Raw genomic sequence first — 11,651 nt, forward strand, 5'->3', positions numbered from 1 at the left:
ACATTGCTCTGACATTAAATTGTACCTTTGAATCTTTGAATTCATTTCAAAGATCAGAACACTCGAGAAGTTGGGAGTTTCACGGTCAGCATAACTTTTACATCTGGATAAACATTAGGAGGATTTGAACAGCTTTCACACATTAATCAAGATATTTGTATGATTTAGCATAACAAATGCACTATTACAACCAGGAATTCCCTCTGTTCCAATGCATGAACAGACTGAGAAGAAAGGTGCAGACATGAGGAAATCTGCAGATGCTGGAAATGGGAGAGGATCATGGGATGAGAAGTCTGGGGAGAAAGAGAAGAGGGGGGAGAGCAGGCAAGGAGTTATAGTGAGAGGGACAGAGGGAGAAAAATGAGAGAAAAAAAGGGGGGAAAAATAAAATATATAAGAAACATATTAAATAAATAAATAAAGGAAGGGGTGTGAAGGGGAGGAGGGGCATTAATGGAAGTTAGACAAGTCAATATTCATGCCATCAGGTTGGAGGCTACCCAGACGGAATATAAGGTGTTGTTCCTCCAACCTGAGTGTGGCTTCATCTTTACAGTAGAGGAGGCTGTGGATAGACACATCAGAATGGAAATGGGATGTGGAATTAAAATGTGTGGCCACTGGGAGATCTTGCTTTTTCTGGCAGACAAAGCATAGGTGTTTAGCGAAACAGTCTCCCAGCCTGCGTCGGGTCTCGCCAATATATAGAAGGCCGCACCAGGACGCAGTATATCACCCCAGCTGACACACAGGTGAAGTGTCGCCTCACCTGGAAGGACTGTCTGGGGCCCTAAATGATGGTAAGGGAGGAAGTGTAAGGGCATGTGTAGCCCTTGTTCTGCTTACAAGGATAAATGCCAGGAGGGAGATCGGTGGGAAGGGATGGGGGGACGAATGGACAAGGCAGTTGCTTAGGGAGCGATCCCTGCGGAAAGCAGAAAGAGGTGGGGAGGGAAAGTTGTGCTTGGTGGTGGGATCCCATTTGAGGTGGCGGAAGTTACGGAGAATTATATGTTGGACCGGGAGGCTGGTGGGGTGGTAGGTTAGGACAAATTATATGTTGGACCCAGAGGCTGGTATTCCCTCCCCTTTCTTGATCTTTCTGTCTCTATCTCTGGAGACAGCTTATCTACTGATGTCTGCCATAAGCCTATGGACTCTCACAGCTACCTGGACTATTCCTCTTCCCACTCTGTCTCTTGCAAAAATGCTAGCCCCTTCTCGCAATTCCTCTGTCTCCGCCGCATCTGCTCTCAGGATGAGGCTTTTCATTCCAGGACGAAGGAGATGTCTTCCTTTTTTAAAGAAAGAGGCTTCCCTTCCTTCACCATCAACTCTGCTCTCAAACGCATTTCTCCCATTTCACGCACTTCTGCTCTCACCCCATCCTCCCGCCACCCCACTAGGAATAGGGTTCCCCTCGTCCTCAACCTTCCAGCTCTTAGCTCCATCCCTCCCCCTCCTGTCTTCTCCTATCATTTCAGATCTCCTCCTCCCCTTCCCACTTTCAAATCTTTTAATATCTCTTCTTTCAGTTAGTCCTGACGAAGGGTCCCAGCTGAAACGTCGACTGTACCTCTTCCTATAGATGCTGCCTGGCCTGCTGCATTCACCAGCATCTTTTGTGTGTGTTGAGAAGAAAGGTGCTCCACTTTTCTGCTGTCAACATTACCGGAATTTATTTCCAAAAATCAATGTACTCCTGTGAAAGTCTTTCAAAATCGTTCGTTAATTATTAACAGAAATACTTGGAAAACAAAGAAAAAAATACTGACTATGGAAAGAGTGTAACTGTGATCTGAGTGATAAAGATCAATTTGCAAAATCTCTCATTGTGTCTCTCCAATACATCGGATCGGACGGTGACAAAGCAAGATGATGCTCGCCCTAAGTCATGGGATCATCTTGTTGTTTCTCACTGGCTGTCACACAAATGATGGTAAGTATCAACGAACTCTCACTGCAACCCGTTCCTCCCGTCTGTACATCTCCCCCAACTGACAGTGTTCCTCCCACGGTGGTGACTTAGGGTGAAGGTTGTTGATAGGAATTGTCAGACCATAGCTTGAGATTTCTGCACTCTCTTCATCCCTGGCAGGTGATCAAAGTTTCCTCTAATTTTTTTAAAGCTGCACGGACCAACCATTGCTCTGAGCAGAAAATTTTTATGTGGCCTGAAAACTACACAGCACTTTAAATGTTTTTATTTGTAATATGCATCCTATGAGTATTTAGACCAGCAGTAGTGAGGATCAAGAAGGTATGGACAAGGGAAGCACAGGAGCGCCTACAGGACTGCTTTGAATTGGTGGACTGGACTGTATTCAGGGATTCATCTTTGAACCTGGATGAGTATGCTGCAGTTGTTATCGACTTCATTAAAACCTGTGAGGATGAGTGTGTGCCTACAAAGACTTACTGTACATTCCCAAAAGAAAAGCAGTGGATGAAACAGGAGTTACGGCGTCTGCTGAAGGCTAGATCTGTGGCATTCAAGTCTGGCAACCCAGGCCTGTACCAGAAAACCAGGTATGATTTGCGGAGGGCTATTTCAAGGGCGAAGAGACAATTTCAAACGAGGTTGAAAGCAACATTGGATGCATGGCAACTCTGGCTGGGTCTGCAAGACATTACTTCCTACTAAGCGAAACCCAATAGTATGAATGGCAGCGATGCTTCACTACCAGATGAACTCAACACCTTCTATGCACGCTTTGAAAAACACAACTACAGTTGTGAAGATCCCTGCTGCACCTGATGACCCTGTGATGTCTGTCTCAGAGGCCAATGTTAGACTGTCTTTAAAGAGAGTGAACCCCCACACGGCAGAAGGTCCCGATGGAGTACCTGGTAAGGCTCTGAAAACCTGTGTGAACCAAATAGCCGGGGCATTCAAGGATATTCTCAACCTCTCACTGCTACAGTTGGAAGTTCCCACTTGCTTCCAAAAGGCAAAACAATTATACCAGTGCCTAAGGATAATAATGTGGGCTGCCTTAATGACTATCTTCTGGTAGCACTCACATTGACAGTGATGAAATGCTTTGAGAGGTTGGTCATGACTAGACTGAACTCCTGCCTCAGCAAGGACCTGGACCCATTGCAATTTGACTATCGCCACATTAGGTCAATGGCAGATGCAATCTCAACGGCTCTCCACATGGCTTTAGACCAGATGGACAACACAAACAACTACCTCAGGATGCTGTTCATTGACTATAACTCAGCATTTAATACCATCCTTCCCACAATGCTGATTGAGAAGATGCAGAACCTGGGCCTCTGTACCTCCCTCTGCAACTGGATCCTCGACTTTCTAACCGGAAGACCATAATCTGTACAGATTGGTGATAACACATCCTCCTCACTGACGATCAACACAGGCGCACTTCAGTGGTGTGTGCTTAGCCCACTGCTCTACTCTCTATATACACATGACTGTGTGGCTAGACATAGCTCAAATACCATCTATAAATTTGCTGACGATACAACCATTGTTGGTAGAATCTCAGATGGTGATGAAAGGGCGTACAGGAGAGAGATACTCCAACTAGTGGAGTGGTGCCACAGCAACAATCTGACACTCAATGTCAGTAAGACGAAAGAACTGATTGTGGACTTCAGGAAGGGTAAGACGAAGGAACACGTACCAATCCTCATAGGGGGATCAGAAGTGGACAGAGTGAGCAGTTTCAAGTTCCTGGGTGTCAAGATCTCTGAGGATCTAATCTGGTCCCAGCATATCTATGTAGTTATAAAGAAGGCAAGACAGCGGCTATACTTTATTAGGAGCTTGAACAAATTTGGCATGTCAACAAAAACACTCAAAAACTTCTATATTTGTAGAGTAGACAGCATTCTGACAGGCTGCATCACTGTCTGGTATGGAGGGGCTACTGCACAGGACTGAAAGAAGTTGCAGAAGTTTGTAAATCTAGTCAGCTCCATCTTAGGTACTATTCTACAAAGTACCCAGGACTCCTTTAAGGAGCGGTGCCTCAGAAAGGCAGCATCCATTATTAAGGACCTCCAGCACCCAGTGCATTCCCTTTTCTCACTGTTACCATTACGTAGAAGGTACAGATGCCGGAAGGCACACAGTCAACGATTCAGGAACAGCTTCTTCCCCTCTGCCATCTGATTCCTAAAAGACAATGAATCTTTGGACACTACCTCACTTTTTTTTAATATACAGTATTTCTGTTTTTGCACATTTTTAAAAATCTATTCAATAAACGTATACCATAATTGATTTATTGATATATCATTATAATTATTTTAAACTTTATTTATTATTATTTTTTTCTCTTTGCTAGATTCTGTTGTGCATTGAACTGCTGCTGCTAAGTTAAGAAATTTCATGTCACATACCAATGATAATAAACCTGATTCTGATGCTGAATGAAAATTGAAACATCACATACTTTTGATTTGATTTATTAATCAGAGGGTATAACGAAATTAAGTACATCAAAGAAAATCTTTTATGTTTTGTAAACTTTTTCTCATCAGTCTTCATTCCTGCTGCTTGTTAACGTAGGCTATGTGCATGGTCGCATTTCAGTTACTGTGCGGCTGCGCATCTGCGCAGCTTAGAGGGAACAGTGCAGGTGATTCAGCTTGCTGCACTGTTAGACACTGTGTCTTTTCCTTTCACCATCTCCCAATGCCAGGGTGAGACTGAGAAACACAACAACCAACGTATCCCTTAAGATGAACAGATTAATACAAGTGGACTTTGAAATTAGTTGTATAAAGATAAGCAAGGAATTGAGAAAACAGATTTTGTGTAGGGATACTCAGTGATTTTGTTCCCAGCTAGTGGATTCCAGGGAGATGTAGAAAAACTGTTTAATTTCTCATTATGAAGGATCTTGTATAACTGGAAGATTGTTTTCCCATATAATGCATCATAAAAGTTATCATGAGAAATTTTTGCTACTTTTTAGCTGAGTACATTAAGCCTGGGATACTAGTGAGGATTATATTTTGCATCTTTTCATATCTGGAGAGACCACCCTGAATGTTGTGTGACTTTCGACAGCGTAGTTTCATCACAGGCAACGACAGTGTCGGCTTTTAACGTCTTCTTTTTCTTGAGCTCTTAGCTCCCAGTGGGACAAAGGGGGGTTGATGAGCTCCTGTCTCCATTGTCCAAAGTTGATGGTACGGTTGGGGTTTATCAATGTTTCTCTATTCGATTGTATCAGCTGAACAGGGTTTGATCTATACAGCTTCACCAGAGCCCTGTTGAATGGCCTTAGCCATCTCCACCTCGGATGGTGGGGACGTGGTGTAGGCTTTTAAAATTAGTGAGAAGAAAATTTCAGCTTTTATATAATTCCAATCTCAGTGCAACTACACACTAAAGCATTTCAGAGGTAATAGTCTGATGTCATGACACAGTTCCGTCAGCACCCGGATGTTTAATACTGTGGATGTGTTATTCAGTCTTCTTACAGAAACCTTCGGCTCTGCAGCTCCTGTCTCAAGTCCAAAGAGAATCTCTGGAGCAAGAGTGCGTGGAAGAAACATGCTCAAAGGAAGAAATCCAAGAGCTCTTGGAAGATGACTCCAAAACGGTAAGGACAAATTTTCCAGGTCCAATTCCAATTTAGCCTTTGTTTTCCACCCTCCTTGGGTAGTAAGCTAGTGACATAACTCTACCAAAGGAGGTGTAAGGTGCTCCTTCCCAGAACACGAAGAATGTTAAAGGTTTAGAGGGGGCACAACAGATGTTCACCAGGATGCAGCTTGGATTAGAGGGCAAGTGTAATAAGGAGAGATTGGACACATTTGGTTGCTTTCCCTGGAGCTGTAAAGGCTGAAAGGAGGCTTGGGCCAAATGGCCTAATTCTGTTCCTATGTCTTCAATTGAATTCAATTCAACCATACAAGAATACCTATGAATACAGCCAAATGAGACAGTGTTACTCCAGGGCCAAGGTGTAAAACACTGTACTACCAATCACACACAGTGCAAAGCACCTGTAATGCCCTGGTTAGGATTTCTACTGCCACACTGTGAGGGATTTGATTTTAGCAGTTTTCTGTAAAAGCAGTGTGTGTCTTTGGTGAGAGAGTTTTAGTTTTGGCTGAAGATAAGAAGCCATGTTGTTCAACTTAGCAATGTTGTGTCAGCCAATCAAGATGGTGGTATGGAGAGAAAGTTCTAGAGAGATCTGGAAGGATAGAGGCTTCTGACAGACAGTGGTTGGGTTCATGGTCTTTAAGTGGGAGATGCGGAGGGGAGAGGATCAAGGAAGACACCTGGTGCTTTGTACCTGAAGGGAAAACCCTAATGCAAGGGAGTGCTTCATGCGGCCAAGAAGTTCAAGAAGGGAAGTTCTACCTGTGATTGGTGACGAGAATTCTGCACTGTGAATAAAGCGGTATACCCAATCACTACAGAAACGAGCTCAATCGTTTATGTGCACTCTTAGACTGGTTGAACTGTAATCGGCTCTTGTTTTTCCTTTTCTTTTTCTTATTAACTGTTAATAAAGCTGAAATTGGTAAATATTCTTTCATTATAATTTTATGATGGTTATTCCTTGGTGACCAATAATTGAACGTGGTCAGTAATTACACAGCATTCGCTCAAATCGAGGTTTCATTAATGGTAATTCCCAACATTCCTGTTTGGTTGAACCCCAAATCATACCAGCACTATACATATATTGTTTATAAAAGGTGACCTTCTCACTGCTTAGCTAAGGTGAGGGGGTTACATTTGTCTTATGAAGCTGGTCTGGTGACCACAGAGTGATGGTGACCATTTTCCTTCTTCCAAAGATTTGGCTGAGCATTTCTAGCACCGTCTGCTTCTGTTCCCATTCACTAACATCTGAGACCAAGCCACCAATAATGTCCTCACCAGATATTGAACTGAGGCCAACTGTTATTAATGTATTTCTCTTTTCACTCTTTAAGGAATTCTTCTGGAAACTCTACATAGGTATGTGGTTCTCCATTTTATCATTCTCACAAAGCCGCTGGGATTTTCACATTAAGGAATGCAAGTTGTAGCCACCAATGAGACAACTTTCCCTTCATGTACTGATTTTAATGGAAAGAAGGATTAAAGATGGTCAAGGGAAATAAACATCATGTTATACAGAATGCTGGGGAGATTCAGTGGGCCAAGCAGTATCTGTGTTGGCAGAAGGTGTGAGTCGATATTCTGGATCAACACCCCGCATTGGGACCGAAAGGGAAGTGGAAAGTTACCACTGTTTGTTTATTTATTTATTTATTTATGAGTCGTAGAAAATAACAGCACAGAAAGCTCATCTAGTCTATGCTGAACCATTAAAGCTCCTAGTCCCATTGACCTGCACTGGGACTATAGCCCTCCATGTCCCTATCATCCAAACTTCTCTTCAACATTGAAATAGAGCTCGCATGCACCACTTTGGCTGCTCATTCCACACTCTCATTAACCCTCTGAGTGAAAAAGTTTCCCCTCATGCTCCCCTTCAACTTTTCACCTTTCACCCTTAACCCATGACCTCTAGTTGTAGACCAACCCAATCTTCTGCGTTCCAAGGAATACAGTGCACACCAGCCCTTTCGTGTTCCACAAGCTGCACTGCCCAGCAATGCTCCGATTTAACCCAGGCCTAATCCCAGGTCAATTTACAATGAACCTGCTAATCTACTAAATTCTCCTGTGGGAGGAAACTGGAGAGCCCGGTGGAAATCCATACACTCATGGGAATGACATACAATCTTCTTACAGCGAGCGTTAGAATTGAACTCTAAACTCTGTTGCTCCGAGCTGTAATAGGGTTGGTTCCTGTGCTCTGTTCTTCACTGATCTATGGTCCTACAGTTGACAATGGCATGTGTTTTAACCCTCTTAACTAATAAGATTCAAAATGGAATGTGTGGATGAATATTAAGGTATAAAACCATAAGGCATAGGAGCAGAATTATGCCAATCTAGCCATGGCTGATTTACTATCCCTCTCAACCACATTCACCTGCCTTCTCCTTGCAAACTTTGATGCCCTGACTGATCAAGAACCCAGTAACCTCCACTTTAAAAACAATCAAATGACTTGGCCACCACAGCTGTCTGTGGCAATGAACTCCACAGACTCTCCACCCTCTGGCTAAAGAATCAGGGACCTATTTCATTCAGAACATTTATTTACATGTATTTTCTTTGTTGTTTTGATGGACTTGTGTAGATTGTATACTGCAGTAATGGATTTTTAATTAGAATTGCAAAGACCAGGATAAAGATTTCAATCCACTCGAATTCCTATGATACTCAATGTAATTTGCTCCCCTTGCTGTCGTGCAGAAATAAAACCCCTTAATTTCACTTCCAATTTCCAGCCAGGCTGATGTGTATTTCAACTACCTGCCAAAATAATGGGACCTGTCAGAATACTTTCACGGGAGTACAATGTAAATGCCTCGGAGGATATAATGGAACCTTCTGTGAAACAGGCAAGAGAACTTTCATTCTCAAGCGTTGAATTCTGACTGTAGACATTAGGAAGCAGTAATATCTTGATCAGAACTATGATGGGTTATGGTATCTGAGAGTAACATGGGGGCTCAAACCCCCTGTCCTGCATGGGTTTACCATACGTTTAGAAGACAGTTGGACAGGTAGATGGACAGGAATGTTTTAGAAGTTTATGGGGCAAACAATGGGCACCATGGTTAGCATGGCAGAGTTGGGCCAAAGAGCCTATATCTCTGCTGTGAAATGCAATGACTCTACTCTGGTACTGCTTGCTGCCCAGTAGTTTCTTGGACACACTGGAGTGGAACTCCTGAGGGTCTACTGTGTAAGGTTTTGGCACCAGTTCCACATCCCATTCCCATTCTGATAAGTCTATCCACAGCCTCCTCTACTGTAAAGATGAAGCTACACTCAGGTTGGAAGAACAACACCTTATATTCCGTCTGGGTAGCCTCCAACCTGATGGCATGAACATTGACTTCTCTAACTTCCGTTAATGCCCCACCTCCCCCTCGTACTCCATCCATTATTTATTTATATACACACATTCTTTCTCTCACTCTCCTTTTTCTCCCTCTGTCCCTCTGACTATACCCCTTGCCCATCCTCTGGGTTTTTCTCCCCCCTCCCCCTTTTCCTTCTCCCCGGGCCTCCTGTCCCATGATCCTCTCATATTCCTTTTGCCAATCAACTGTCCAGCTCTTGGCTCCATCCCTTCCCCTATCATTTTGGATCTCCCCCTCCCTCTCCCACTTTCAAATCTCTTACTACCTCTTCTTTCAGTTAGTCCCGACGAAGGGTCTCGGCCTGAAGCGTCGACTGTACCTCTTCCTAGAGATGCCGCCTGGCCTGCTGCATTCACCAGCAACTTTGATTTGTGTTAGTCATAGTCATAGTCATAGTCATATTTTATTGATCCCGAGGGAAATTGGTTTTTGTTACAGTTGCACCATAAATAATTAAATAGTAATAAAAACATAAATAATTAAATAGTAATATATAAATTATGCCAGGAAATAAGTCCAGGACCAGCCTATTGGCTCAGGGTGTCTGACCCTCCAAGGGAGGAGTTGTAAAGTTTGATGGCCACAGGCAGCTTGAATTTCCAGCATCTGCAGAATTCCTCGTGTTTGCGTTTTCAAACTAATTCAGGTTTAATTGCCATTTAACCATACATGAATACTCATGAATACAGTCAAACGAGACAGTGTTACTCCGGGGCCAAGGTGCAAAACACAGTACCAACTGTCACACACAAGATCACATTCACGGAATAACAGAGTCCCAACATCCCACCCCCCCACCACCCTGCCCGGCTTGATCCCCAATCCTCACACATACAAACCCATCTAGAATATCAGTAAAAAAATACGACACAGAATATGTATGTATATAGTCCAGAACCCCCAGCCCACTGAGATTGTTTGATGACCCACCATGATCCCTGATGCCTGCTGGTGACACTGTGACTTAAAGACCCAGTCCTCAGCTATACAGTCACAGAGAGAATATTGGTCGGTACACCACCAGACAAATATGTACATGAGCCCCTGGAGACAAAGGGGAGACAGCCAGTCTCTCACACTTGCTCATCTTATACTCCTGAGGCGGCCGAACATGGACTGTGGTGCTGTGGCACACAAGGCAATCAATGGGAATGAGCCGCTGCATCCTTCGAATGCGCCAATCGACCAAATGCATTCAGATTGTGAACTTCCCTGTGCCTCTCCTTTCTTAGAAGCTTGCAAAGGTTCGATGTGTCTTGAATGGAGAAACCAACAACAGGTAGTGGATACAGCCCAGTCTATCGTAGGTAAAGCCCTCCCCACCATTGAGCACATGTACACAGAACGCTGTCATCATCATCAAGGGCCTCCACCATCCAGTCCTTGTTCTCTCCACACTGCTGTTATCAGGAAGGAGGTACGGGAGCCTCAAGTCCCACGTCACAAAGTTCAGGAACGATTATTACCACTCAACCATCAGACTCTTGAACCAAAATGGTTCATCACGCACTCCAACACTGACCTGTGGACTCACTTTTAAAGACTCTACAACTCAGGTTTATGGATGTTTATTGCTTGTTTGTTTTTATTATTGTTGTTTCTTTTTTATCTATTAGTACAGTTTGTTGTCTTTTGCACATTGTTTGGTTGCCCGTCTTTGTCGAGGGCAGTTTTTCATTGATTCTATTGTGTTTCTTTGTATTGTCTGTGAATGCCCACAGGAAAATGAAGCTCAGGGCAGCTGTATCATGACATATATGTACTTTGATAATAAATTTACTTTGTTGCTGTTCCAGATATCAATGAGTGTGACTTAACGCCCGCATGCCCATCAAGAACGATTTGTATAGACGGAATCAACAAGTTCACCTGCATTTGCCCAGCTGAAGGATGCTATGCAAATTCTGAATCATAAACAGGCAGTCGTGAAGGACTTGTTATGGATCTTAAATCAGAATCAATATTTACAATTAAATATGGAGCTGAGCTTGAATCGGAAGAATCAAACTCAGATGCAGGATTTCAGCCAAAAATGATGACCATCCTTCTGTCTTCCACAGATGCTATCTAACCTACTGAGTTTCCTCAGCATTTCGTTGTTACTTCAGATTCATACAGGGGGTGGGGGGGGGGTCCTCTCTCTTAAATAAGCATTTTCTGGCTCAATCAGCAAACACTGCTTGCAGTGCCAAATAGAAGCAGGTTCCCAGGTTTAGTGAATAAGACAAAAACACTGACTACAAACAAGCATTTTCTTGCTGCTCCAGATTCCAGCTCCTGTCTCTTGTGTCTCCAAAATCATTGACAATGTCCACCAACCTCTTCAACTTCTGCCATTAAAGTCTGGATTGTACAAATCCCAGTGATCAGTTGTCGTTCAGTACACAAATTAATCCATATGTAATGACTTTTATAAATTGTTCTTTAAGCAACACACTGAAGTTTTCGCAAATAACGAGAATCAGGACCTTCTATAAAAGCAACTGCAGAAATAAGGCATCCATTAAGCTCGTGAGACCATGGATTTGCGCCTTGGAAGGTTTCAAGGACGCAGGCCTGGGCAAGGTTGTATGGAAGACCGGCAGTTGCCCATGCTGCAAGTCTCCCCTCTCCACACCACCGATGTTGTCCAAGAGAAGGGCATTAGGACCCATACAGCT

The 11,651-nt window shown here is 43.4% G+C and overlaps 1 protein-coding gene across 1 annotated transcript; it reads left to right on the forward strand.

Moving 5' to 3' along the window:
- The first annotated feature begins 1,805 nt into the window (after positions 1–1,805).
- Positions 1,806–11,348, forward strand: LOC140209559 (vitamin K-dependent protein Z-like). The gene is made up of 5 exons (XM_072277825.1): positions 1,806–1,942; positions 5,455–5,585; positions 6,937–6,961; positions 8,350–8,463; positions 10,788–11,348. The coding sequence occupies exons 1-5, from the start codon at positions 1,879–1,881 to the stop codon at positions 10,904–10,906; spliced, it is 453 nt and encodes a 150-aa protein (XP_072133926.1). The 5' UTR covers positions 1,806–1,878; the 3' UTR covers positions 10,907–11,348.
- Positions 11,349–11,651: the final 303 nt, after the last annotated feature.

Source organism: Mobula birostris, chromosome 14, assembly GCF_030028105.1.
Source record: "Mobula birostris isolate sMobBir1 chromosome 14, sMobBir1.hap1, whole genome shotgun sequence".
NCBI classification, from domain to species: Eukaryota; Metazoa; Chordata; class Chondrichthyes; order Myliobatiformes; family Myliobatidae; genus Mobula; species Mobula birostris.